General features: G+C 39.3%; 2 protein-coding genes and 1 long non-coding RNA gene across 3 annotated transcripts in view; 1 reads left to right on the top strand and 2 right to left on the bottom strand.

Moving 5' to 3' along the window:
- Window positions 1–9,359, bottom strand: part of LOC110187720 (myophilin) — a 75,860-nt gene extending 66,501 nt beyond the window's left edge. The window contains exon 1 of the mRNA XM_086831691.1: window positions 9,339–9,359. Coding sequence (XP_086687817.1) covers window positions 9,339–9,344 — 6 coding nt within the window. The 5' untranslated portion in view covers window positions 9,345–9,359. The remainder of the gene's footprint in view (window positions 1–9,338) is intronic.
- A 69-nt stretch (window positions 9,360–9,428) lies between these two features.
- The window catches only part of LOC147643868 (uncharacterized), a 31,504-nt gene continuing 14,779 nt past the window's right edge, over window positions 9,429–26,153 (bottom strand). Inside the window, exon 2 of the long non-coding RNA XR_015271394.1 lies at window positions 9,429–9,638. This is a non-coding gene — a long non-coding RNA (uncharacterized LOC147643868). The remainder of the gene's footprint in view (window positions 9,639–26,153) is intronic.
- On the top strand, window positions 17,750–19,709 carry Rh3 (Rhodopsin 3). The gene has a single exon (XM_020957598.2). The coding sequence runs from the start codon at window positions 18,294–18,296 to the stop codon at window positions 19,482–19,484; it is 1,191 nt and encodes a 396-aa protein (XP_020813257.2). The 5' UTR covers window positions 17,750–18,293; the 3' UTR covers window positions 19,485–19,709.

Genomic DNA, 26,153 nt, shown 5'->3' on the forward strand with positions numbered 1-26,153 from the left:
TCTAAGGCAATATTAGTTTTCCATCAAAAGGCGATCAAAGTCATCACATAAATAAATAAGATAAAAACACTATAAGAAGACACTTAGTTTAAAATTAAATCCAACTCAACTTTATTTTATATAGGTTTTTTCATTAAAGAATTCCATTCAATCCTCTCTGAGATTAAACCTATTATCGGACTCTCACCACATATCGGTTTCCATCCTTGAATTAAACCATTTCGGTTATAAGTCATATTTGGCCGCAGAATTTTTGCCATTTTTTCGCGGTATCGTGTGAAATTTTAACATGCCAGCCATAACCCCAGCGGCTCCTCCTGTAGCGCAACGGAACGGAAAAATATTAAACACAAATATATCCATGGCTCCCACACATTGCCCCCTTGAATTTATCTGCATATATTGCACATAAAAAAATAAAAAGAGCAGCAGTTAAAAAAAAAACGGTCTTGCTATATTTGAATGAAATTTCACCACAGGCGCTGGAAATTTATGATTTTAATTGGTTTGGTCAAGTGGAAATTTCAAAAAGCGTTTTTAATATGTTGGCCAAAAGCGGCGGAGACTTTTTGGCTTCTGTAATATGCTTTTCAACAGGCCTCGTCGGCTCCCTTCTTCCCTTTGCCATATTTCAGTTTGTTCTTTATAATAATAATAATATCGCGTGGCCATGCATTTCTATTGATTGCCTTGTTCAACTGGAAAAAGCGCTACAAATCAAATAAAGGAAAACTTTTCCCCCCAATTTTTTCCCTGTTCTCTTTGGCCAATTGGGTAGACAAATTTGCTTTCCGAGCAATAAAAAAGTTTGTTTGGAAAAACAATATTAAAAATGCATAAATATATATTCGCATGTATATGTCGATCAGCATAATGCTGCATGTTGGCGGACTCTGGGCTGGCACTGAATTTGTTTAACTTCGTTATTGTTTTTACCCAAATTCAATTATTTACACTTTTATTTCATTATTCCAGCGAGTCACGTCAATTTCCCAGCCAGCATAAATTGGAAAATATTATGCAGCATATCTGAGTCCCTCTCACGACACTGACAGATAAATTGATCATGATGAATGAATAACTTTAGTTAGTGCACTTTAAAGGGTAACCCTTGTAAAACTACGTAAAAGTCAAATCAATAAATAATTAAGGTGGATTTTAAAAATTCCGTGCTCACATGTGCTTTGGGATTTTGCAAGCATCATTCCGGTATTTCGTTTTTCCCCCTTTAGTGTGGCTCGAACATCACGGAGCCGCTCTTACCAACTGGGAATGATGCCGTAAAAAGGCATCAATGACGTAGACAAAAGGCATAAAAGGCCTCATAACAAAGGCATAAACGAAAATATATGGGGATTTCGAAAAGAACCTCATACAAATATACACGTAAAAAGCACGCAAGAATCGAATGTTACAATGACTTCCGCAACATTAAGCCAATGTTAGTTTTTAGAGTGCATTTAGTAATTTAAAAAAACAAAGGGAAAAAAATTCAAGGAATGTTGGTGAAAAGCAACATAATATTGAACAATAGGAGGAACTAAGTCAAAGTCCTCCCACTATACTCCCTCTAATTTAAAGTACTAATTACTTCCTTCTAAAAGAAAAAAGATAAAATATAATTTTCTCTTTAAATAATAAATCATGCCTCTGTTCATGTTATGCTCATGGTTTTTTATAAATCGATATTGTTGTTTTTCCGTTTTTTCCAAGAAAATAAAAATGAAATTATGGTTTTAATCCTTTTTTAATAGTCGCGCATCAAGGGTTCGCGCTGTATGGGGCCGGGGCCTCGTTATATCATTTTGTATTTATTTTATTGGTTTTTGTTTTTCCTTGGCTCGTGGTTTGTTTTTATTTTATTCCTACAACCGCTGAACATGAAGCAATTGTTGGATATAACAATGCCATATAGCTGACCATTAACAACAACAACGGCAACTGCAATAAAAGTCTTGCTGCGAACGAATATATGGGAGACCCCGTCTGAAAATAAAGGGGGCGTGGGTGTGGAAATGGCCACACAGGAAAATTGCTTTCGTTTTCCGGCATTTTTCAGAGCGTTCAATTTCGTCCTTTTCGCTTTCTTCAATTTCAAGTGTGTGTGTGGGTGTTCCTGGTCCTCGAAAGGCGATTAATCGCCTTAACTTGTCGAAACTCACACCCAAAACGATACGCCCCCAAATTTCAGATGCCCATTGCTCAAGGCATTTCACGTTTGCTTGGACAAGGTCCTCAAATTAAATTACCCCAGGAGAATACAAAAAAAAAAAATAAGAAATTAAATAAAAATTGGTAGCAGATCAATTGATTTCCAGTCAAGCCAGTGGCAAAATTTATTCAACTGGAATTAGTTATTCGGTTGGGCCTGGGGAATTTCAAGTACCACAGCACGGACAAAAATTAAGCTAGACTTTAAGATCTATTTTTGGTTGATAGCTGAAAATTTGACGTTTATGATTAACCTAATTCTGGGTAATATTTTAAGGGGAAACAATGGGAGTTTGTTTGACAAAAGCTATGCCCAAGACGGTGGACATATTATTAACTCGATAAAATTTCAGTCTGTATGACTTGTGGTATAACTGTTGCATTTTGTTGGGTGGGTGGCTCTAATGGCAGTTTACATACCTCTCCGCCTCACATTACCGGGCGCAATTAATCAAGCGCGTTGCGTGTCCTCGGACGGATTGTGAAATACGCTTCGGGCTGCTCCAACGGAAGCAGTCCTGGCATTGGGTTTCCTTCCTCCTCTGCCTGCGAATCGTGCAACATTTTGCGGTTCCGTTGACAACCAATTTGATGACGGCAATTTTTCCCCACATCCCACTTGATGTGTTTGTGTGCCGCTTCAGTAACAATCTCTGTTGTCCGCGGTTTGATTCGGGATACAAATTCGAATAATTATGTGTTTACGACATTTATATGCCGCCATTCGAATATGATGAGAGATCCGATTTTGTGGCTCATGCCTTTGATGTGGAGCACCAAATGAGCAGTAATTAAAACGGAATTTATCAGGAAATTTGAAAAGTATAATAATAAGCAATGTAAGTAAGCAAGGTATTATGTTGTATCAATTGAAACTGTTTTATTTTTAAGAAAAACACCTTGAACATATTTTATCCAAGCATACCTTTAGCTTTCTGAAGGATAAGCATCGAAGTATACATTAAAATAGGTATATATCCTTTTAAGTATTTAAAATATCTCCTAGTAAGCGCTTTTACCAATTTATTAAGCTCTTTCACCGATTTAAAGTATTTAGGTCAACATAAAATGTAAAAATTCTGCTAAATCTTAAGCTTTAATGAGTTCTTCCCTTTCACAAATCGAATCACTATGTCAAAGTTTAATAAATCCTCGTCCAGTTCCCCTCTCCCAGCCACATCTATATCCCGATTATCCTTGACTCTCTGAAATGTGCCTCTAATTTGTACAACCTTTGACACCTCATCCAGGCAGCAGCTTTATCCTCCAATATCCCAGATCCCATTCCTGCCAGATTGTCAAAGACAATTACAGCGCTATCTATCGATGTGAGTGAAGGTGCTATGCTCAGCGCATTTGGCATTTGGGCAATGAAGGCGCTGATTGATAGTGTGGCAGCGATTCATATATCAAATCATCATGTAAATGCGTTGAAGCCAGAAGCCAGCTAGTGGGCAACAGAGGAAATGGGGGAGTAATACTTGCAGGACAGCCAAGACAGACAGGCAGACAGAAAGACAGACAGACGGGGCATCAGGACAGCTGGCTACACGCAAGCAATTTAAAAGGCCATTTGTCTGCATAAAGCGTGCAGAGCAGGCCACGGTCGAAAAAAATGGGGAAAGGGTAGAGGCCAGGCCAGGAAGCGAGTGAGTTGCAAACCCTTTTGGGCCACGATTTTTGCTTCTTTCTTCTCTACACCCTTTCTAGCAAAACATTTTATAATTTGACTCAAAAGTATGCCACTTAGAACTGAAGATTTTTGACAGCTTCATAATTGCGTTAGCGGTTTAGTATAAATTATTTTAAGTATCTACACATTTTAAGGTCTCTTTAAAAGTAATCATTCAGACTTTACATGATTATAATTGTATAACATAAATCAACAGAGGTAAATATGATCGGATCGTTGTGTAGAGCTTACTTTTTAGTATATATTAGCAAGACATCAGATTTTTCTTAATTTAACGTTTAATTCTTGTCTTTCTTCTATGATCACTTTAAAGCGCAAATCATCAGAATATTTTCGAAGATATTTGTAAACATATAAAGTTTAATTTAGAGTATTTAAAATAGCACTCCCAGAGTTTTAACAGTTTCTTCTGCGTTTTTTATTCGAACATGACCGTCACATGCTGGCGAAGAACGTGCCGGAGCCCCAAGATAGTGAATTGTTGGCTGGCCCACGGGCATAAAACATGGCGGGCGACACGCCACATAACAAGATGGTGAAAAGAAATCCTGGCCAGGCTCGGAGCCCGGTTCAGTCAGTGGCCATAGCTATGGCTCTGATTCGAAATCTGAATCTGCTGCTGACGCAGTTGCTCCTGTGGCTTTTTGACTGGCTGCGTGTGAAACAAGTTAATTTCCGTTTAGCTCCGCCTTCGGCAGAACTCCGGAGTCGGTAGTGTGTCCGGGAGCCCATGAGCCCATGAGCCCATGAGCACGGAATCCCCGGAAGCACCGAAACTCCGGAACCCGGTACTCCGCCTCTCGCCGTGTTCACATGCGTGTAACTATGCATGTCTCTGTGGGGTGACTTGGCGTTAAAAATTCAATTTACACTATTTGGAACGCAATTAAATTGGAGCTGCGGCCTGGGTGGCCTCTCACATTCTTCTCCTGGAGTCGACAGCCTTTGGTGCGCCTTGTTTAAGCCGTGATGCACGCAACTTGCTTGCGGTTCTTATTCCTGTTTACAGCAATTTTTCCGCGGTGCCCTGCGGTTTTTTGGGTTTTTGCCCACGGGCTTGGCAACTTTTTATGCTCATATTTTCATGCATTAAGGGCTCTATTAAAATTTTTGTTGTTCTTCTGGCACACTCTGAGGTATGGCCAACCTTTTATTACCCTCGCTCTGACCCTTATCCCTGGGTCTTGTTTATTGGGCGTAGATATGACAAAATTATATGACACTTCCTGGCATGTCTGATGGCCACGCGGCGTATGTGTGATATTTATTGGATTTTGATGAGACATGAGGGAATTGGGTTTCAAAAAGGAAAAGTTAATATGCAAAAATACTCGTATGTGGAATGAATATAAATTTATAGTATTAAGTTATAGTATTTGAACTAACTTTTACATTATTTTTATACCCTTGCAGGGTATTATAATTTCAGTCAGAAGTTTGCAACGCAGTGAAGGAGGCACCTCCGACTATATAAAGTATATATATTCTTGATCAGGATCAACAGCCGAGTCGATCTAGCCATGTCCGTCTGTCCGTCTGTCCGTCTGTCCTTCTGTCCGTCTGTCCGTCTGCCCGTTTCTACGCAAACTAGTCTCTCAGTTTTGAAGCTATCTAAATGAAACTTTGTAGTTAGCCTTCTATATACTCTCACTCGTATATATGTCGGAACGGGCCCGATCGGACGACTATATCATATAGCTGCCATAGGAATGATCGGAAACTTTTTACAAAAAAAATTTTAACATTTTCAGTTTTCAATAGAATTGGATCAAATTTGAGATATAGCCATTTTACTATACTCTACAATTTTGTATAAAATTTTATGAAAATCGGACTACTATATCATGTAGCTCCCATAGGAACGATCGAGAAATTAATACAATTAAATTTATAACCTTTTCAGTTTTCAACTGATTTTCATCAAATTTTAGGTATAGGCATTTAATTTAAGTCTTAAATTTTGTGGTAAATTTCATGAAAATCGGACGACTATATCATATAGGTGCCATACAAACGATCGTTTGATGTGGAGGAAAAATGCAAATCAGTGAATGTAAAACTGCAAATATAATATGTATAGGTGAATGAAATGAAAGCAGGTATTACTTCATTGTTTTTTAACACAAAGATATATAATTTGTATTGTATGGTTTTTTATTCATAGAAGTTCTATCTGCAAGGGTATATAAACTTCGGCGTGCCGAAGTTAGCTTCCTTTCTTGTTATGTAATGTTACGTGTTTAAAGGTTGTAGTTCTTATACTTTCTCAGTATATTCTATGCCAGAATATTAACCAATATAGTCTAATGTGATTTTTTTACGATCTATTATAAAGACTTGCAGTTATACAACATACAACTTTTCTATGGAGGTATTGGAAATAACATATATACTGTGATATCTAAACTTCAGATTTTTATGACACAAAAGATATTTTTACTATAAAATAGAGCACTTTATTTTGTTTAGACTCTGCTTCTTTGTGTATTTTGCCTATTACTCATTGATTTTTTTATATTTTTTGGTGTGTGTTGACCTGTGTTGACCACATGTCCTGCCAAAATTGTTGATGAAGACTGAGCTGTGCCATTTCTTCCTGCTTCTCTGTTACTATAAACTTTGACCCCATAAACTTTGACAACACGATCACGATATCTGTTTATTTGTTTGCCTTGTTATTGTGAACTTTATGACCGCAATGGCGTTGATGGCCAACATGCGAGGCAAACACACACATACACACAGACTCAGATGAGGATGGCTTTTGGCCATGTAACGGAAATCGGCTTAAAATTTACTCCATCACAGAAAGAGAGGGGGAGAGAGAGAGGAAGAGGGAGAGGAGAGATGTGGCACACACAAAGGCAGACTAGCACCAAAAGCAACGCGTGCATGATTTATGGCCAAAAGAGAGCTAGAACGGAAGAATTCTGGTAGAAGAGGGAGAAAGATGTAGGCTTTGGCCAACACTTTCGCAAAAGTCTAAACCTCTTCTTGGCTTATGCAGCCAATGCAGCTGAGTGGCTTTGTTGTTCTTGTTGGCAAAAGAAAAGTTATTTACGGCAAACTTCCGCCAAGTGTGGGGTGGGTCATTGTCGACTTGAGGCCTAAAACTCGTACCTAGAGCGGCGAGTTTTTAAATCATTCCCCCCTTTTACATTTGCAACTTTTTTTTTATTTCAAGCTTAGCTCGGCCGCCATTTTGCCACTTTGCATTTGAACAATGGCGGCGATGGCGACGGCGGCGGCCATCATGGCGTTGTGGGTCGCGATCCCGTTCGCGTTCGCGTTCCCGCTCGCGTTAGCGTTATTCGCAAATTATGTTACTTTGGCCAACTCGAATAAATCTTTGGGGCAAGTGTGCTAGGAGCTGGCTTGTACACAAATCACAGGCAAATTAGTTGCCTTGCCTCTTGCTCGCTCACTCGCCAGGACAAACTTGTTGAGCCGCAAGTTTTGCGCTCTTCTAATATATATGACCAAAAACTTGCTGCTAATGAGTAAATGTGGGAAAAGTTTAAATTAATTTCTGAAATGTGTTCCACTCTAAAGATTTTCAATTTCCTTTATGGCCAAACGCAAGCACCACACCGCCTCACATTCTAATTATATTTTCTATACTTTTTGATACTTTCCGTTGACCCCCAAAACACTTGCTTTTATGATCATAGTTTTGGGTCTCAACAACACAGGCACCTTTATATTATCCGGCGTCGATGCGTTCCAGGAAGTTCATTGAGATTGGAAAGAATGGGCTGTCATACAGGATGTCAACCACAAGGCAAGCCGCAACGGAAGGCAATAGACGACAAAATGGCTTTTTATCGTTGGCCATAAAAATAGATTGGCAAGTTAAGTTGTAGGTTCACAATAAGAAGTATGTCCCTGATTTTGATCTATAAGATATATTTTTAAGGGATGTCTTTATTACCCTGGGTTAATATACTTATATTTTAAACAAAATAATAGAGTCGAAACCTGTACTATGAACTGTCTATTATTACTATTTTTCATAGGTTGCACATGCTCACACGTGTGATTTGCTTAATTCATAACCTAACACCACAAAATCGATACTATTAATTCAATCAAGTGAGCAAGCACAGAGTTCATAGTTGCTTTAGTAATAAATCTAATTTATCAGAAGTGAAATTGAATGTGTTGGAAGCTGTGTGTGTGCGTGTGGTCGTAACAATTGCCTTAAATCAAATTTTGTAATCTTGAATATTAATTGTGTTTGCTTCGATTGCGGCATCTTTTGCATCCGAGCAAGATCAATTGAGTTTTGGATGTCATGGACAGGGGGCAAAGGTAGATGCAGCTCTCAAAGTCACGGAGATGGTGGCTGTCTTGACTCTTGACAAGCCCTCTGGGCATTTCGGCTCATGTGTCACCATTTTGTTTATGCTGCGAATTTCCGGCGTCCCATTCTAGGTGAGGGTCTGTGTGTGTGTGGGAGTGTGTGTGAATATGGGGGGAGGGGGTGCGGATATGTGTTCGTGGCTCACTGACTCGCTTTAGCTGCCAATCACAACTGGTTGACAAATTGCTTTTGGACACGACTGACATGTTGACAGGCTTACTCAACTCCTCGGCTCCCACCAGCCTCCAATACAGACGGTTTTCTTATCTCTTGAATATCGTTCCCAATTTAAAGAGTTCAATAACAAGGATTTTTTTAGTATTTGGAGAGTTTTCTGATTAAAGCAATCATTTTAATCAAAGAAAATCAATAAAATTGAGTACTAATCACGTTTAATAAGGAGAATCAAATGATTTTAAGACTAACAATTACAGTTATTGAAATGGAATTAATAACAATTTAATTACATCAGTTTTAGCAAAAGTTTAATAATTTAATTTATTTTTTCAATTAATTATTATTGACACAGAAATAAACACTTAACCATTTTAAATGAATGTTTTTAATTCACGGAGAACTAAATTCAAATAATCTATATCACCACTTTAAGTCTCTTTAACTATGTCTTTCACCTTTTTTTTACGTTTGCTTTCAACTAAGTTGACTTTTCTTGAAAATTATCAATTTATTTCCTCTCTTCTATCATCATTAAGCTCAGAAAAAGCGAAATAGTGTTTCAGCGCTATATAGCACTAACCAAAACTGGCATTGATGCGACCCTCGTAATTCGGTTTCTCCTTTCAGAGAACTTATCCAACCGCCAGCGGGCAACATTTTCAGTTTTCCAGCTGAGAAAACACAGACAAACGTGCGGCCGGCCCAAGGTGAACAAAAAATACTCGGAGAAGATGAAGCAATTCACGTAAAATTTAATGTCACACGAACCCAAAAGTGAAAGTTGCATTTGGGCGAAAGAAAAGCTGAGCGAAAGATAGACAGAAAAATGGGGTAAGAGACTGAGGAAAAGGGGACAAAAAAAAGTGGTGCAGTTAGAAAATTACTTTTACTTACAGTCATTGAAGGGTTCCCCAAGGATATTCGAGAGTTTTAAGTGCGACGTTTGCATTTCCTCCGCTGCTTCAGCTACGTGAAATAGTTTCGCTTCGCCATTGTTTCGCTGTGAATGGGGATACGAATACGAGTTCAAGGACCACTCGTCCGCCCAGGACTGAGTGCGATGGCATATTTTTCCATGTCAAGCCTAAGTTTTCTCCTCGTGTGAGTTTGTCATATGTGTGGCAGTGTCGTAGCGGATGCCCATTAGGAATTTAAAGAATGCCAAATGCTTGAGATGAAGCTTACGTTGAGCATCTACAAAACAAAAAAACCATAAACGTTTTATAAACGAGTTTTGTGAAATATTTATCCAATAAATAGGTTTTTTAAGGTTTCTTACAAGTTAAGCACTTGTAAGAGGTTATTATTCTTCTGTGTGTTAAATAAAATATATTTTTGATACATATATTTAAACTATTAAAACTCTTTTTAAGTGATAGTTGTAATATAACATGAGAATATGGAATATTTTCAATTAATTTCATTTAATTTTTAAATAAAATATGGAATACAAAATATGATATATAAATAAAAATATAGAATATGGACTATGACTATGTATTATGGACTATAGAATATGGAATTTTGAATAAAGATTGAAATGTGGAATAAGGAACATGAAATTTAAATAATTTTATTTGCTGTTCAAAGATGAACTACATGTACTATATTTTATTATAGAAGTCACTGTCTTTGTATGATGGTTCTAGCAAATAAATTAATCTACAAGTCGTTAAGAATAATTTTACAATTTATAAAATTAAATAAGCGTTAATTATCGACCTTTCAGGTTTATAAAATCAATATCTAGGATGCCATTGAAGAGCCTGAAATTGAATTATACATCTCCAGCGCCTGTAGCCTGTATGTATAAAAATGTCAAGGCATACGCTTGAGCTATCATGTCGTATATCAAAAGACGTCATTATTTTGTGCATACTCTGGGATCAGGCCGAGTTCAGACCGGGTCAGGGCCTAGAGTGTGTCCCTGCAGACTGTTGCCAGTGAGAGGGAGAGTGACATAATTTGATAAATGATGATTTTATAATCGTTTGCATGACAACCACCAGCACGGGGCCGGTAGTCAGTGTCTCTCTCCCCCATCCTCACCACGGCATCCTAGATGAGAGTGTCCGTTTTCCTTAGTCAACTATCCTTTGCAGACATGTTTGTGTCAGCCTCAGCTCAAGTGACAAACCCCGAGGCAGCGCCAGTTTTGCATGTAACCAGAATTTTCGGATTCAGCTAGGCTCTCGCTCTCGGTCTGGGTCCGGGACTTGTCCAACACACTTCCACTTCCACCTGGCCAGCAGCAGCAAAGCCTTTTTGCACATTTTCATTTGCGCTTCCAATTTCAAAATCCCAGAACCAGAACCAGAACCAGAACCCGAGCTCCCGTCCCCGGACGTCCCGGCAATTGTATTTCCTGGTCCTGAAAATGATAAATTATCGCTTTTCTACGTTCTGATGCAATATGATGTCGTCTGCTGTGCACGACGGCCCTGTCCCTTTCCGCCCCAGCCATCTAATTCACATTTTTGATTAATTGGATTTCACTTTGAGACAAATAGAAATTTTCATTTCATTTTCTATTTGCCTTTTGCCGGGCCGACAGTTTGTTGTGACAACTTTATCACTCGCTTTACCCCCAGTGCGAAACACCAAAATTGAATTATAGCCCAGAGAAAAATTCATATTTGATTTTCGATATCAGATTCCGATTTGCCATGAATATTTCTTCATGTGCCACAGGGAGATGGGCTAAATGTCTCAATGCCATTATCGTCGATGCATTAAAGTGCATTTTAAAATAGAGCAATAAATATTTACTTGGGCGAGGTGGAGGGTGGAGAGATTGGAACAGACAAGGGGCGTGGCTGATTGCCAACCCATATCGTAATTGCAGATAAACTTTATGCCATTAACCTTAGCGTTGTCTAGTCAGAGCCACCACCATCACCATTACATCCCCTCAGTGCGCTGTAAAGTGCTTTTGAAACATTTCATGATATAAGCACTGTCTCTCCACCGCTGCCTTTTGGTCCCGTCAACAACTTTACATTTGCGGGCTTCTCCTGGGAGGCTAACGAAGAAATATGCAGAAAGTCAGAGATGGGGCATCCGTGCGTTTGCCATCATTAAACTTGTGCGCAAACATTGGCAAAATGCATTAAACTTGGTAAATATCATAAAAATTAACGACAACATTATGTGGCAGCCGGGGAGCTCCAACTTGTTCCCATTCCTACGATAATGGCCAAGTTTTAAACTATAAATTTCAATAGTAACCGAGCCAAAACAACTTAAATAGCTTAGTCTGGGTTTGCTACGAGTAATTGGAATTGCGATTAGATTTGTACAAAACTTGTCTAGCAAGTGGACGATTATGCAAATGTTAGGAATAATCTTTTGAGCTCAGCGAACCCCTCATCCTGATCTGTCCGACTTTGTCGCACTGTTCCAGCCTTATCCGTGGGAAATCAGCATTAAACACAGGACAAAAAAGAACAACACAATTCGTAACCAACTGAAAACAGTCCCTCAGGATGTGACGGCATAGCTAGAGGCAGAGAGTCCGTTTTCCAATCCCTCTCCCTTGAAATGCATTTGCACACTTGCCTGTTGACATTCTTGCAAAAGGCATGGAACGCAAATTAAAGGAAATACAGCCAGGACATCAACAGAAAATGCACAGAGGAAAATCATAGCTAAATGGATTTGACATATGGTTATACAATTAGGCTTTACTATTAGATTACACATTGTTATTCGAATAAATAAATACAAGTTCTTCAATGTCAAATTGAAATCTATATTAAATGTATATAATGACTAAAATGAATAGTAAGGGCATATAAAACACTTTTTTCATTTAAAAAGGCAGGATTAAATAAATATTTGATTTCTATGTTCTTACAGGTACCTATGCATTTTAAGTTCTAATTGCTGCTGTCAACTATCTAAGCTTGAAATACCAGACACATATTGAAGGTATACCTAATAAAAACTTGAAAAGAGAACTCAAATTTTATAAACTGATTTCAATTATTCAATATATTTATTATTTAAAAATTGTACATTTTCCTAACAATACTTTTAAGACCCTCCAAAAATGACTGATGAACTTTTTTTTTTGGCAGTGCTGCTGTTCTGCCATTGTTGCCATGTGTCCTTGGCCATGTTCTCCTATGTGTGTGTGTGTGTGTGTGGGTGTATGTGTGTGTGGGTGTATGTGTGTGTGGGCGACTATTTGGGTTGTTTGTTTAGCGCCAACATAAACAGCTGTAACAGTTGGCCGTACAAGCCCGCCCGCCTGGAATCGGGCATCCAATCAGAGTCCGCATCAAGCGCTCGTTCGCCACGGTAATTACATAACAAAAGTGCATACACACAACAAACTGGCAGCCAGCATAGCCTAACCATGGTCATCTGCATCTGGGCCAGCACTTAAATGAGTTATACAAATAATTGTGCCGTGATTATTCCACTGACCACGTTCACACGAACACAATGGCACTGTGATGAGTTAGGAAAGCATGCCGCAAGAGAGGGATGCAACAACATATTTAAAGATACTTTGTTTAAAGACAAAACAGCAACTGGTATGCCAACGAAACAAAGTTGAAGTTAATCATCTATTGACATTGGGCCATTGGCAGGCGAAAAAGAGAAAATCTCAACATTGTACTTTAAGGATCATCATAAATCGCCCAATTCCTAATCGTATAAGCGGAGGTCATCCCACCAAATGACGCATACGCAGTGTGGGCCCAGCACACAATTGTGTGTAAACATTGCAATTTGTTAGAACCCATATTAACTGGGCAGCTCACAGTGCTGATAATTATTCTATAGACATCGAAAAAATATATAAATATTATAGATGTAAAGATCATGAAAAGGTTATGAAAGTCATCGAAATGATCAAGAAAAAGCGCAGCATTCATACTCGCTTACATTGCCAGCTTTAAAGATTAAACTTTTATTAAAACTATTATATTTCATAAAAAATTAAATGTTTTAAAAGATTTATTAATTTCCAAATTTATTTTTCCAATTAGATTGCTTTCTGGTGTAATACTTTCGCTCAGCACTGTAGCAACCGAAAAACAACTATGGTGGAATTTCAATTTCAGCGAGCCACATCGCCTTTGATGGGTCCACTTGTCCGAAACGAAAGCCATGCCCAAAGGCGTGTGATTTATAACTAATTGATGAACACAATCATGCAGTTGATGGCCACATGGCCGAATGTGGGGTGGATGTGTCCTTGGCGCTGCGTACAGTTGCGCCCAAGGTCACTGGAACTGTGAGTGGCCGGAGGACTCGACTTCTCGGTCGAAGAAGTGGTGCAGTCAAGCGTTTCGCTTGAATAATTTGCGGCATAACCAAGTTTATTATGCTTAGGGACTTGTGGTAGTGGAAATTTTTGGCTAGAGGCACGCCCTAATGGCGTGCTCGCATTTCCGTTTCCGTTGTTAGCAATCAATTTGAAATTCGCTTTTTATGCGGTCCATTTTGTTGCCGTGCTCGTTGCTTAGGTTTTGTTTTTAATTGATGAATAAATTTAATTGAACTAAATGGATTTCGTTTTGCTTCATTTTACTGTATTGGTGCCCTGCCTAATGGCTGCCACAAATATATATATAAATACCTATATATCGGGGTATAATGTTTGTATGTTCGCTTATATATTCAGTTGGGTCTAACGAAACCCTTTTTTGGATTTGGTTTTGGTAGGCTGAATACAATGGCTATATAGTAGCTGGCAACGTATTTTAATTGAATTTCAATTGATTGCAAAAATGTTCAATTTGGTGCCGCAGCCAAATTTCATTTTAATTAATTAGAATTGATAACAATAACGGGTTTCCATGCATTTTTTTGTTGCCCTCTAGGTCGGTGGCTGAATAATAGATGCCTTAATGGCTTTGTATTTGTATTAGCCGGGCCGGAAGGGAGGTTCCACCATCCACACGGAAAAAGTTATTATTGGGAAAACGGGTTGAGGGTCAAAATTGAATATCAACTAACTGCCGGATAATTATTGATTGAAAGTGTCTAGATATCATGCTAATCGAATTGACATTGCAGCAATATTAAATGCTCACAAAACAGTCATAGTATCATTGGTAGTCATTAAATACATAATAAATATTTAGTGATTAAAGCAAGTAATTGATTTGTATAGGGAAAATAACAGAATTTAAAATGGCTAGGAATTTATGTTGTTGAAATTACCCAAAGCGAGAGACAAGTTTAATGGCAATGTCATTTTAATTACGACAGTTTTGACAAGGTTGTGGGTAGATTAAAAAGTATTTGCAATTTCTAAAGTGACAAAGACTACATTTAAATATTTTTTATACTATATATTATTATGCTATAAATTTGTTTCAACTGTTTTCTTTAATTCAGTATGAAAGCCGCCACCTTTTTTTAATTTAAGTATTCCGAGCGGATATTACCCTACTAAAACAAGCACCCCATAACTTTTCCAATCAAAAATTAATAACTAAACCACCCAAAATGCTATATTTTTTTGTAACTGCTTAGCTGTTTAATAGATTTTCTAATGCCAGAAGTAGTTGTAAAAAGTTTTTCCATTTGGCGCACATAAGCTTTTCCAAAGTGAATTCATTTCTTTCACTCTTTTACATGACACATACACATACGTACAATAAAATATGTTCACCAAACTGCAATCAAAGCGACATAGCACAAATTTCACAGATTTTTGCACATTAAAAATATGCTCGCTACTCCAGCAGATTCACACACACTCATGCTACACACACGCATCCCCTGAGCCCATTTTTAGCATGCCAAAACAAAAAAAAAAAAGAAAAGCAGCTAGCAAAGTTTTTTATGCCAACGAGAAGAAGAAAAAAAAAGTGAATGCGAAAAGTAATCGAGGAACAGGAAGCAGGAGCAGCAAACGGACTTTGTGGCCAATGCTGCGATGCTACATTTCACCCCCTTAGCACCCCGTTTATGGCCTGGAGCCATGGAATGGCGGCGGCACTGGCAAAATGCAACGCTGAATTTGATAATCAATTACCGTGCCATAGCTGGAGGTCCTTGGAGCCACATATGGGCCACATTTAGTGCAGACTGAACACTGCAGACAGCCACAAACACAAGTAAACGCCTTCGAATACACTAGACTTTGCACAACGCCACGTATGAGTAATGTGAGGAATTGTCTAGTGCAAGGGGAGGTTTGGTATGCAAGTGCGGTGCAATTGGGGCAGGTGGTAATGCAAATAAATATTCAAATATTCTCTCAGATTTGCCCAAAATTTTTCATTACAAACTGCAAATTGGTTTGTGTTCGCACAGCAGCTGCTGCCCGTTAGCGTTGTCCATGTCCTTGTCGTTGTATATCTTAAACCAATTAATGAATAGCCAGCAATAAATGCTAAAAATTTCACAAATCTTTCACATTTAGCAGAAATGGATTTATGGTTGACCGCAATTCAAGGCAAACCCAATCCTTTTGCCAATCTGGTATGCAGGATTTTATCCAGAGTGCACTAAGAGACAGTATTTATATTTTGTTAAATATTATGCATAAGAGGTTTAAAAAACATTATTACAAATGGAATTAAATGTTAAAATATTGATTTTATTTAAAGAAGAAAATCTTGTGTGATTAAAAATAATACTTAAATTTAAGGATATTGTCAAAATTGAGAGGTGTAATATAAAAGGAAATATAATATAAAATAGAATTTTCCACCTCGTTTAAAAAATTTATTGAAAAAAGATGGCTAAAAAAAGTATTTCTAGGAATCCTAGAACGAAATGATGAAAATAAAATAAGTAAAAATTAAAAATAGTTTCATGCTTCACTTGTGCAATTACACTTACAGTTCTTAACCATTTTTTTTATCAACTTCAATTACTATTTCCGCTTTTCATTAATTGGCGCTGTCGGCATTGGCAGCAAATCGCTTAATGAAATCATTTAATCAGTGCCTGCGACACAATTGACAAAGTGGAAATGGCAGCTCCACCTTTTGCTCCACTAAGAGAGCACATGTTCCATTTATGCTCTACACTAACCAAGCTGGTAGTGGGAGCAGCAGTGGAGCTCCTCCGTTCAGTGGAGGAGACTCCCTGACACCAGGGAATTGTGGCCCGCCGACAGCTGTCCTTAATTACATGGAAATCCACACTAGATTCGTACTACCTCTCTCCTCTCTCTCACTGGCAACCAAAGTCCCCACAGAGTCATTCACCTTGCCACCAAAAACGAAAACAATGCAAATGGCTAAAAATAAGGTTACATTCGGACACCGAAGAATATAGTGCCCTTTAGGAAACAATCTTATATTCCTAAATGGAGATATAAAGATATAAAATGTTGAATTAAAAATGATATTTTATATTAAATATATTAATTCTATAAAAGGTTAATTAATATTATGAATGATAAGTGCTATATTACTATATTATTATTAATATATAACTAACTAATATGCATATATTAATAGGTAATACAAAATGAAGCAATTATGTATCTCAAATTATACTTTTATTATTGTATTTTTACGAATTTAAGCTACAAATATTTAATCCCCAGAATAATTCCCTATCAAAGGGCATACAAAAAATGTAGCGGAAGGCAAAAGGCAGAGGCAAGAATCGAAATCAAGTGAATATAGCATATTATTTCAACAGGCAACTCATTCAGCATATAATATTACCACCCATGGCGATGTATGTAGTTGATGTACGTAGCGCACCTCGGGGGGTGGATGGGTTGCTCTTCTTGGGGTGTTCTGCGAGAGGGATGGGTACTTGGGGGCTTAGGGCTGACGGGTTTTGAGGGTTGGGGCTATGGCATGGCATCGCGTAGGCCTGCGGAATTGAGGTGAATACAGAGGAGAACACATTCACACACTAAAAGGCAAACAAAGGGAAATCAATCTTTGCACATACTTTTAGCATATGCACACGTATGATCCCCAACCTCCTTTCAGCTCCTCCCACAACCACACACAGCCACACACACACAAGTACGTATGGATGTGTGTATGTGTGATTGTCGGCTTGACGGGGAATTGGGGAATATTTGCATGCCTTTGTGTACTTTTTCCATATGATTTATGACCTAAATTGTTGCTGCTCACACACATATAATTACACACACACACATTTCGTCCTGGCTGTGGCTTCGAATATGGCTGTGGCTACAGCTTTAGATGTGTATGTGTGTCGCCTTGGGACGCGCGCCAAAGTATGCTACACTTTTTGTTTTATGAGTTAATAAGTAGGCGTGGCCCCAGCCCAATTGCTACACTTTGATTATGGCGCCCCCTCCGCCAAACTGGGAATATATATACATACATACAGGCGATATATGTATGTGCAGATCAGATAGGATAGCGTACAAAACTTTTTCAAGCATACTTTTGGGGAAAGCAATTTAGAAAATGTACCTCGGCGGCACCAAAGTTCCGTTCACGCTCGACTGAGCTGCACTCGCTTATGGGACCAAATTTCGTTCCATATGGCAGACTCTCTTCTAGTTCAAGTTTAAAGGAAATCGCTGTCAAAAATGTTGCGGAATTTTGAAAACAATTTAAAATTGAAGAAGCACTTTAAGGTAAAGTGGTCTCTATCTATTATAATAATAAATTGAATATGGAAATCACCTAAACCTAACAGCCCTAATACTAATTACCTAAGCACTCACTCGGTTTGTGCCCCCAAAACAAAAAAGGCCACAACACTGACCTTTAGCAGTGCAAAAACCAGAAAAAACATACAAGGAATCAATGCAACTGCAGTGCCAGCAAAAATGTCAGCAACGGATTAGACCAATCCCCACCGGTTAATCCCCGCCGGTGCATTGCTAATCCAATTCCGAGTGGCTAGTGGGCCGTATAAAAGCTAGAAACCATGCCGGCAGTGATTTCGTCTTGGCCCAAAGACCGGAGCATGGAGTCCGATAACGTGTCCGCCAGTCTGTTCGGCAACGTGTCCACCGTGCTGCGGCCGGAGCCGCGTCTGTCCGCGGAGTCGCGCCTGCTGGGCTGGAACGTTCCGCCGGAGGAGCTGCGTCACATACCGGAGCACTGGCTGACGTACCCTGAGCCGCCCGAGTCGATGAACTACCTGCTAGGCACTCTCTACATATTCTTCACGCTTATGTCGATGCTGGGCAATGGGTTGGTCATTTGGGTCTTCTCGGCGGCCAAGTCACTGCGTACTCCCTCAAACATCCTGGTGATCAATCTGGCTTTTTGCGACTTCATGATGATGATCAAGACGCCAATCTTCATCTACAATAGTTTCCACCAGGGCTATGCTTTGGGGCACCTGGGTTGCCAGATCTTTGGCATCATTGGCTCTTATACAGGAATTGCAGCGGGTGCCACGAATGCCTTTATAGCCTACGACCGCTTCAATGTGATCACCCGACCCATGGAGGGTAAGATGACCCATGGCAAGGCCATCGCCATGATTATCTTCATCTATATGTACGCCACCCCATGGGTGGTGGCTTGTTACACGGAAACATGGGGTCGCTTTGTGCCCGAAGGCTACTTAACCTCCTGCACCTTTGACTACCTGACCGATAACTTCGATACACGCCTCTTTGTGGGCTGCATTTTCTTCTTCAGCTTCGTCTGCCCCACCACAATGATCACCTACTACTACTCCCAGATTGTGGGTCATGTATTTAGCCACGAGAAGGCCTTGCGGGATCAGGCCAAGAAGATGAACGTGGATTCGCTGCGCTCGAATGTGGACAAGAGCAAGGAGACGGCAGAGATTAGGATAGCCAAGGCGGCCATCACGATCTGCTTCCTATTCTTCTGTTCCTGGACTCCCTACGGAGTGATGTCCCTAATTGGTGCCTTTGGAGACAAGAGTCTCCTAACTCCCGGAGCCACAATGATTCCAGCGTGCGCCTGCAAAATGGTGGCCTGTATCGATCCCTTTGTCTATGCCATAAGTCATCCCAGATACCGCATGGAGTTGCAGAAAAGATGTCCCTGGCTGGCGATTAATGAGAAGGCACCAGAATCGTCAGCCGTTGCCTCCACCAGCACCACCCAGGAGCAGCAACAGTCCACCGCTGCCTAATGGAGTGGAAGCAGAAAACCACCCAAAGTCACCCACAAAAGACAGACCACGATGATGAACTGAATTGCTAACGAAATCGTAATACGAAATGTCAAGGAAACAATGTATTAATATTTAACCGAATTCAACTACTGTTCAATGTGTAACAAACGTATTTTCAATTATTATTTGTAGCTAACTTTGTGTTTATGAATGAAATATAGTGAAATTACTGCATGCCACAAATGAAGAACATTTTTCATTGTAGATACTAGAATAATTCTTTGCCAACCGCAACAGCAACCCGTTTAAATTTAATGGAATAACCCTTTTATTTAAATGGAAAATATTGGTTATACCATAGTAAAGTTTTATGTTTTAACGCAGCCATATATGCACAATATCCATATACTTGAGGCATATTATAAATTTAGGACTGAAATGTCCTGATAATGCCCGTTTCTGCTTGTGGGAAAATATCATTTCCGCTCCCAACGCGGATATAAAAGTATTAAAGCCGGCTCAACCCCATTCTATGGGCGGCTGGCTCTGCTGTCAGTTGTCAGTTGTCAATCGGCACTTGACGCAGGCATTGCAGGTCACTCAGACGAGCCGAAGGAGCCGACTCTGGGTTTGTCCCAGGAGTAGGGATGGCCAACAACAAAAGAGTTGGCCAAGTACAATTGGGGGGGAAAATGGCAGGCGTCTTGTGCTAGTTCCAATGCGATCCACAAAAGGAAAGCTCTCTCTTTTCACTCTCTCTCTCTCTCAATCTCGGTTTAACTCTCTCCTTAGAGAGACTTTCCAGTGGGAAGGAACTTGCGCAGTTTTCAGAACGAAACGCTTTGGTTATGGAACACGGAGAGAGGGAATCACGGATTTAAAATTTCCCTAATATTAGAAGCATTCTGACAAGTTACAAACTTGCAATCCACACACACTTAAATACCCGCACGTGCAGCCCGAGGGAATTTCCATTTATTGTGCCCGCCATCAAAATAAACAAAAAAAACTATCAACGTCGACATGAAATCCACACTTGGCTTCCGCCCTCATCAATCATTTCATCAATGCATGAATTTTTCAGTAATCCAACTGGTTGACTGTCATAAAGGCAGAGGAAAAACATAAGACCAAAAAAATTATAAATAAAAGTCAGATAAAACAAAACATTTCATATGCTATTAAGAATTTAAGTTGCAGAGATTTCACCCCATAAATAAATAAATCTAAATTAAAACCTTATCTTTTACAAAAATAAACATTATGGCTCTTATTCACACTTGAATTCCACACACAGTATGCATGAATATTCATGAATTCAATATAAAAAAAAACACTTTGGCTTAACATCAAATTAATTTGCCATTTTTGAGGCAGGATATCACCTGGAAATTTGCATATGAACCTTGAAAACATACTTCGCTCCTTCTTTGTGCCACATGTGTTCCACACTCGTTAATCACTCCCCTTTCCGTGCATTTTTCAGCCAAAATAGAGGACTGTAAATCACCATCCACAAGCCACAAGAGACGCCTAGATTTGTGTGGGTTATCCCTCACATCGGCGGACAGCCTCACATGGATTCCACATGGCATAGAACTCGCCGCTTTAGGAATGGCATTTAACAATTTGTTTGGCCAAAGTGTTGCAGCGTGTGTTTGTATGGCGCCTCATTATTATTGTTTTCCCAGCTACCATTTCCTTCGTGTACTTCTTCTCCCCCCTCGCTTCTTCCTTGGCACCTAGCACGCTTTTCCACTTATTGCCTGCCGGGCATTTGCCAGAGCCTTTTTCCTGCGTCGTTTTGCGGCGAACCCAAAAACCGCACACAGACAGCAGGCGAAAACGAGCTGGGGAAAAATGGTAGGACAGCAGCGGGTGAGCGCGGAAAAGCGGCAGGAAAAGCGCTGAGCGGGTAGCGAGGCCATAAACCAAAATCGGCCGCAGCCACCGACGCTTGCAAATGGTAAAAACGAAGTAAAATTAATGAAAATCACACACACACACACACAACAAGGGAATATACAAAGGCAGACAGTTGGGCAGACAGAAAGACGGTGCGGAGCGTAGCGGTTGGCGGGCAGAGAGACAATTAAAATGGCACCCACAGAACGTCCTTGCACCGTTGAGTGAATGCCGCCAGGCAGCGCGGCAGGTCCACAAAAGCCACCGGGCCACCTCAAACCACCACCCAAACCCCCGAACCCACCCATCGCCCGACAGCCTGGCACATTTGTCTTCCACGAAATTCGCTTTGGCTCTCATTAATTAAGATAATTAGGCCTTTTCGACGCCTTCAAAGTTCAACGTGCAAAAGAACAAAAAATAATAAATAAAAATAAACTGAAGGGAATACACAAAAACACCCCAAGAATGTGGGGAAAGCATTCGGTGACAGTTCAAAGTTCGCCATCGCCATCGCATGTTGCAGGTTGCTTCGAGAAAGAAAGAAAATATCGACTCTACAATTTGCCTCGCATGAGCCACCTCCTCGAATCCCCTTAATGAGTGGTTAGCAGCATTCTTGCGTTTGATTGCCCCACATACATGCTCACATGCTCGCCAAAAACCACTCACTTAAGGTCCTTCATCTCGTCCCAAAAACCCTTTGTCGAGGATACCCTTAAGCCAACGGCGGCTGCAACCACAAACAGAAACTGCGGCAACGGTGGTTAACGTCCTAAAATTTGTCATCAACAGAACTTAAGGAACAGTAGAGCTAACAAATTTTGGGTTTAGAAATGTTATAACCATGGTAATCTAATTATATTATACCTTAAAAAGGAAATACTGAAAATATTTTTAAGTTGAAGTGACTTTTTTAACAAATTGGGTTCAGGCATTTCCTGACAAATTTGCTAAAACTACATTCGCTTGAATAATATGTTTAAATATGTTTAATTACAGATAAATTTGTACTTGGAAATTATTACTTACAAACAATATTCAAAGCCCAGAAGTCGAGTATGTCCTTAGTCTCTCTAGTAAGCCTTTCTGAACCCTTAATTCCAAGTTACAATTGCATTAACTAATATTAATTAAATACAGAATGCATTATTTATCATATCCCATTATGGTTAAGATAAATCCCTTAAATAATTCTACATAATAACCAACAGCACATAAATGCAAGAGTAATCACAAAGTAACGAAAGTAGAACTTTCTATAAACTTCCCCCAATTTATTTGCATTTATCGTCATGTTTATGTTCCTTCTTCCTTAACTTTGATGAAGCGAAATTCGATTTCCCTTTGACGGGCAAAAGCAAATTTCTTTTCATATTTTTGCATATTGCTTGAACTGATTAAAATCACTTGCAGCTGCACTCTCGATGCCTCATAAAAATGTCAGCAAAATTAGTTATAAATCAGCCGGGCCCGATCCCAAGCCCCAATAAACTCAACTTGAAATGCACAAGACACAAGGCAAGGCACAAGGCGCAAGGCAGCTCACAACTTTGTGAGCCAAAATGAAGCCATAAATTATACGAACTAATAATTATATGCCATCAAATTGTTGTAACCAGCGCGGAAAAAGCAAAGCCAAAGTCAAAAGCTAAAGCCAAAGCCAGAGCAGAGGCAAAAGCTAAAGCTAAAGTCAAACCCGGAGCAGGAAGGCTGAAGTCAGCCAGCGAGTTTAACGGCCAACATAAATTATAGACATTTAAAAAAAGGATGGGGGGGAGTGGCACGTTCATCTAGCAGGAAGGAAGGATGGAGGCAGGGCGGGCAATGCCGCGTGGAATATGCGATTTTTATCACAGTTTATGCACTGCACACACAAAGTCAACATAATAAGGTCAACACGCACAGGACTAAGGACGAGCGCTGGGTGGCGCTTGGCTGGGAGTCGCTTTAATTAAATGGCAAACATCCCGCGCGTCAGAGAGCAAAGTTCGAGGTCAGTCGGCAGTTGGCAGTTGCCAGTTTGCAGCTCACAGTTTCGCAGTACACGGCAATTTCGCCGAGTTGTGAGAGCTCAGTGCCGCCGCGTCACAATTTTTTACAGCCGAGCAATTTGCAACAAAATTAGCCCGAAAACGTTACGCGGCCATGGCCGTGCCTCATTGAGAATCCACATAAACAAAAGATTGGGTTAAGCGGGCTCATGGCATCCATGGCATACGTCTAAGTGACTCTCCATGGGACAGGCATCAGGACATCATGACAAATGCCTCGTTTTCCACCTAGACACTTTGCAGCTCCTCGCACTCCATATCTTGGCAGTCGTAAAGTTCCTGCGATGGCTACAAAACAAAACAAAAAAAAAAAACGAGCGTTTAAATTTTGTAATTTAAATGCAAATTGACAGGCAAATGACAAACATTGCAATTAACGAGGGACTAGCGGGCGTATACGCAATGTGGCCACAGACTCACAAATGGCCGGACTCAACCAGACAGCCAGCAGCGACTCCGCAACAGGAGATAATTTAGGCCCTGCTACGTGGAGCTCTAAAATTGCCCAAGCCTCGTCGTCATCTGTTGGAATGAAGGGATGAAGCTGGGATCGAGGTTCCGGGGGTAGGAGTGTAGGAGCACGTAATGGCCTCGACTCTAAATGGGAATATGCAAATCTTTCCACTGGTTAGCGCCTGCATTTGCAAGTCATACTCGAAGCACTTCGAGGGAAGGGACTGAGACCGAGACGGACTACCGAATGACTCGCCGCTGAGCTATGCCATTGTAAGGACTTCGATTGGGTTTGGTGTTTGCTTTAAATGAGGACATTAGGGGAAATTACTGTCATTTAAAGATATTATTAAGAAAATATTAGAAAATCAACATTAAATTTAAGTCAATTCTAGAGTCTTGTGATTGGTTTTTGAGCTTTGCTCAATAACAATAAATATTTATTCATTTGCATTTAGTCAGTTTAAAAAATGCATTGCATACCTAAAGACTCTCCTTTTAAAGGTTTTAAAGACCCATATGATTTCTATAACGCCTCTTTTTAATTTTATAGGAATAATAACTATCTTAAACAGAATTATGAACTAATCAATTAAACAATTTCTGTACAAATTCTAGACTTTTGCATAAAATATAATGATTAAAAAACCTTTAACTTTATGGTTTATAAAAGCTTGAACTTTAATATATTTTTTATCAAATAAAGAAAACAGTTTTTTGTAATAATTTTGGACATTTGTCTACAATATGGGTTAAAAGCACTTTTTATATAAACCCTTCAACAAAAAATAATTGCAATTTAAACAATTTCCTTTATAATCGGCCGCATGTAAATAATTACTTTCAAGTTTTGGCAAAACTTTTTGGCGTTTCAAACTTTATAGAGCTAAATAATTACATAAAGTTGTATTCATAACAAATATTTGTAAAAGAAGGATGTATATATGTTGCTCTACAACAGCAATATTATAAGTATTATTACCGTACTTTTAGTGGGAATTATAAATAATACAACAAAGTCTGGAAAACTGATAGTTTTTCCCCCCAAATTGACCAAAACTTGACGTGATAAAAATATCAATAAATTTAAAAAATAGAACAAAGTCTGGAAAACCGATAGTTTCTCCCTCAAAATTGACAAAAACTTGACATGACCTCTTGACTTCAGTGTCTAACCTTTTGCCTCCATCGCCAAGTTCATTTTTGGTTAGGAAGTGGAAATGACACCAACTGCATTGCGGCCCAGGCGCGTCAAAATGTATTCGTTGGGGAACTTCTTATTCACAGTTTGTTTTCCATTTGGCTTTTCCTTTTTCTATTCATTCAACTCAACTTTAGTTGTTGCTGCTGCCAGGCCAAACAATGAAGAAAAGTGTTGGCCTGTCTGAGGCAGGCACTTGGCTGGCGGCCAAGCAAATCCACGAGATACACATAGTATAAACACAACCATTTCCGACGCCGCCGCCAAGTAAGTCAGTGGAGCTATTTTTCTCCCTCTCACTGACGAAGGACGACGAGACGTCTTTTGCCTTTAAAGCGAAGGAATGACGTCGCCAGGCATCATAAAAATGCCAACTATGCGCATTAATTATACGCAAATTGTTCATTGTTCGCCGCTGCCTCTAATCGCATTAACCATGGCAGCAAAAGCGGGCTAAAACTTGTGGTAGACTTTTCTAATTTATGCGCCTAATTGACTCAAAGTAAAATTTGCTCTTGCCTGACATATTTCGCGTGGGTTAGCCCTACTCTGCCCTGCCGCGTGTCATGTAAATGTCAAACTTTGAGCCAGATCTGGAGATCCGGAACAGGGAAACAGGGAAACTTTCGCTTTATAAATAAATTTACAAGCGGCAAAGAGCAGAAATACAAGCTACTAATTTATGCAAATTGTTTTGTTTGACAAATTAAATGAACATTAAAATTATTTCTCCCCCCTCTTTGTTTTTTAAGGCAGAATATAAATATTTTCAATTAGTTAGACGACAAAATTCTGCGCAGACAGCAAACTAATGACTGGCACGTGTCGGTTGTCGAAAATATTGGCTGTCTTTTAACTAATGAATGTCTTAACCCCTTTTGGGGATATCCTTAATTTTTTTTTTGAGAATTTTTCAGTATATGTACATGTTGGAAAATAATATAGGTATTCTTATCAACCTTTAAAAGAATATTTTGATGTATTTAATAAAGGTTCTTTAGTGAAAACTTGCACTTAATATGATTAATTTCAATTTATACTAAATTATAATTGAGTTTTAATTAAAATAAGAAA

This window comes from Drosophila serrata, unplaced genomic scaffold, assembly GCF_035046125.1.
Source record: "Drosophila serrata isolate PLE 108 unplaced genomic scaffold, ASM3504612v1 contig_241, whole genome shotgun sequence".
NCBI classification, from domain to species: Eukaryota; Metazoa; Arthropoda; class Insecta; order Diptera; family Drosophilidae; genus Drosophila; species Drosophila serrata.

Bases quoted from the DNA above. Each gene is read 5' to 3' on its own strand.
- Rh3 (XM_020957598.2), top strand. From the start codon at position 18,294: ATGCCGGCAGTGATTTCGTCTTGGCCCAAAGACCGGAGCATGGAGTCC.